We start from the raw sequence: 2,892 nt of genomic DNA, 5'->3' as shown, positions 1-2,892 counted from the left end.
TTATACATGGGACCATATTTTTTCTGATAATGGTAATAGCAGTTTCCCTGAAAAGTGTACCTCATACAGAAATAGGCCAGTGGGTATAAGTGAGTTTATATCATTTTTTAGAAGATGTTAATGTTACTTTGGTTAACTGGCTCAAGCTAGAAAGAAAGAGCTACAAAAAGTCCCAATAGCACAATTGTTCTACATCAAATCATATAAAAATAAAAAATATATTTCTCCAAGCAGTTTAGGTTGAAATTGCATAAAAGATCAGGCCAAGCCAATTCTTATGCTAAAAGAAAGAGATTCTAGGAAAGTAAGGCAAAATGGTAAAAATATAATATTAGATATACATATATAATATAAAAAAGCAAGTTTACCTCATATACATATATATCTCATATAGTCTATTAGCAAATGCCCAGTGTCCTTTTAAAGTTGTTTTTCTTAATATTTATAGAAACTTCTTAAAATGGAGATGAGAGAGAAAGATAAGTAAATCTATTGGTTTGGTTGAAACAAGTATATAAAATTAATAAACTGAGTGTGCATCTGTGACTCACAATGTCACCAATTCTACTATCAGGGTGGCTTTCAGACTGATTATATGCATTCTTTCTTCTTTAGCTTATCTATCTACAAAATGGGACCACTCCAAACTGTTTTCCTATAAATTCATAATGGCAGCACAGATTTAGCATTTCCTGGGGAAATGAGTGAGAGAGAGACCCAAGTTGCCCCATACTTGATATTTTGAGTAATTTTTATTTATTTGTTTTTCCTAGTCAAACTATGAAAAATAAAATGAAGAAATGGAATCTGAGAATTACACCAGAGTGACGGAATTTGTCCTCACAGGGCTGTCCCAGACCCGGGAGGTGCAACTGATCTTATTTGTTATATTTCTCTCTTTTTATTTGATCATCCTACCGGGAAATGTCCTTATTATTTTCACCATCAGGTATGATGCCCACCTGACTTCACCCATGTACTTTCTATTGGCAAACCTAGCCTTCCTTGACATCTGGTATTCCTCTATCACAGCCCCTAAGATGCTTGTGGACTTCTTTGCTGAAAGGAAGATCATCTCCTTTGGGGGCTGCATTGCTCAACTCTTCTTCCTGCACTTTGTTGGAGCCTCTGAGATGTTCCTGCTCACAGTGATGGCTTTTGATCGTTATGCCGCCATCTGCCGACCCTTGCACTATGCAACCATCATGAACAAGCGCCTGTGTTGTGTGCTGGTGGCCTGCTCCTGGTTTGGCGGTTTTATCCACTCCATAATCCAGGTGGCACTCATCATCCGTTTGCCATTTTGTGGCCCCAATGAACTGGATAGTTATTTCTGTGACATCACACAGGTGGTCCGCATTGCCTGCGCCAACACCTTCCCAGAGGAGTTGGTGATGATCTTCAGCAGCGGGCTGATCTCTGTGGTGTGTTTCATTGCACTGCTCATGTCCTATGCCTTCCTCCTGGTCATGCTCAAGAAGCACTCAGGCTCAGGTGAAAGTACCAGCCGGGCCATGTCCACCTGCTACTCCCATATGACCATTGTGGTCTTAATGTTTGGCCCATCCATCTATATTTATGCACGTCCTTTTGATGCTTTCTCCTTAGATAAGATAGTATCTGTGTTTCACACTGTGATCTTCCCCTTACTGAATCCCATTATCTATACATTACGAAACAAGGAAGTAAAAACTGCTATGAGGAAAATGACCAACAAATACATTCTATGTAAAGGGAAGTGAGTGGTCATGAGCATCCTCTCACTGAATCCCAGTGAGATTAATATTCCCAGAGAACACAGTCCTTGTTTTGATAGTATCTCTTTTGCCTTTTAATTAGCCTCTTTTATTTAATTTAGGGCCTTAAACTTATACTTGCTTCATTTCTGAAAAAGGAAAGCAGAAGCACAGAGATAGAAAGGATTTTACTTCTCAAAATAGTCTTGTAGGTTATTTCTAAAATCTGCCACAGGATAAAGAACCCACAGAATGAAATGCCATTCTCTGATATGTGCAAAGAATGAAACAGATTATTGAGGTTCTCTTTTACATCTCTCACCAATCCCAGAGTGGGAATAGAAAATAAAGCCACTCCTGTCACCAACCAACACAAAATAAAATCTCTCAGAACAAACTGAGTAACTTTTTAATTGAGTTTTCATTTTATTTTTTCTCGGTTGCATGCAAACAAAATTTTAGTGTTCAATTTAAAAAACATTAAGTTCTATATTCTTTCTCTACATTCCTTTCATCTCTCCACCTTGAGAAGGCAATCAATCTGGTATAGATAATATATAGGCAAAATATTTCCACATTAGTCATGCCACAAAATAGAGATCAAAAGAGAATAATAAAGAACAATTTAAAAATATGCTTTGATCTGCATTATCTCCATCATTTCTTTCTCTGGAGGTGGATAGCACATTTCAATATAAGATGTTCAAAAATGCCTTGTATTGTACTGCTGAGAATAGCTGATCATTGTAAAATATTCTTTTATGGTGCATAATGTTTTTCTGGTTCTGCTCACTTCACTTTGCTTCAGTTCATGTAAATCTTTCCAGGATTTTTTCTGAAAGCATCCTATTTGTCATTTCCAATAACACAATAATATCCCCTTATAATCATATACCACATCTTGTTCAGCTCTTCCCCAATAAATGCATCCCTTCAATTTCCAATAATTTGCCAATTATTTACTTTAATGAGCTTTTGTACCTCTTTTTCCAGTTGGCATATTCTACTTCGTGAGAAGTTTTTTTTTCTTCATTGAATTTTTGTAACATTTTTTCCATTTGGCTAATTCTATTAAAAACAACAACAACACAAACAACCCTTACCTTTCATCTTAGAATCAATATTTTGTATTGATTCTGAGGCAGAAGAGTGGTAA

At 36.5% G+C, this 2,892-nt stretch overlaps 1 protein-coding gene across 1 annotated transcript; it reads left to right on the top strand.

Annotated features, from left to right (window-relative positions):
* The first annotated feature begins 779 nt into the window (after positions 1 to 779).
* On the top strand, positions 780 to 2,313 carry LOC100028975 (olfactory receptor 4M1). The gene has a single exon (XM_001378828.4). It carries the CDS (start codon positions 801 to 803, stop codon positions 1,740 to 1,742), a length of 942 nt encoding a protein of 313 aa, XP_001378865.3. The 5' UTR covers positions 780 to 800; the 3' UTR covers positions 1,743 to 2,313.
* The last annotated feature ends 579 nt before the right edge of the window (positions 2,314 to 2,892 follow it).

Source organism: Monodelphis domestica, chromosome 1 (assembly GCF_027887165.1).
Source record: "Monodelphis domestica isolate mMonDom1 chromosome 1, mMonDom1.pri, whole genome shotgun sequence".
Taxonomy (NCBI): domain Eukaryota; kingdom Metazoa; phylum Chordata; class Mammalia; order Didelphimorphia; family Didelphidae; genus Monodelphis; species Monodelphis domestica.
This window is presented reverse-complemented; position numbering and strand designations above follow the sequence as displayed.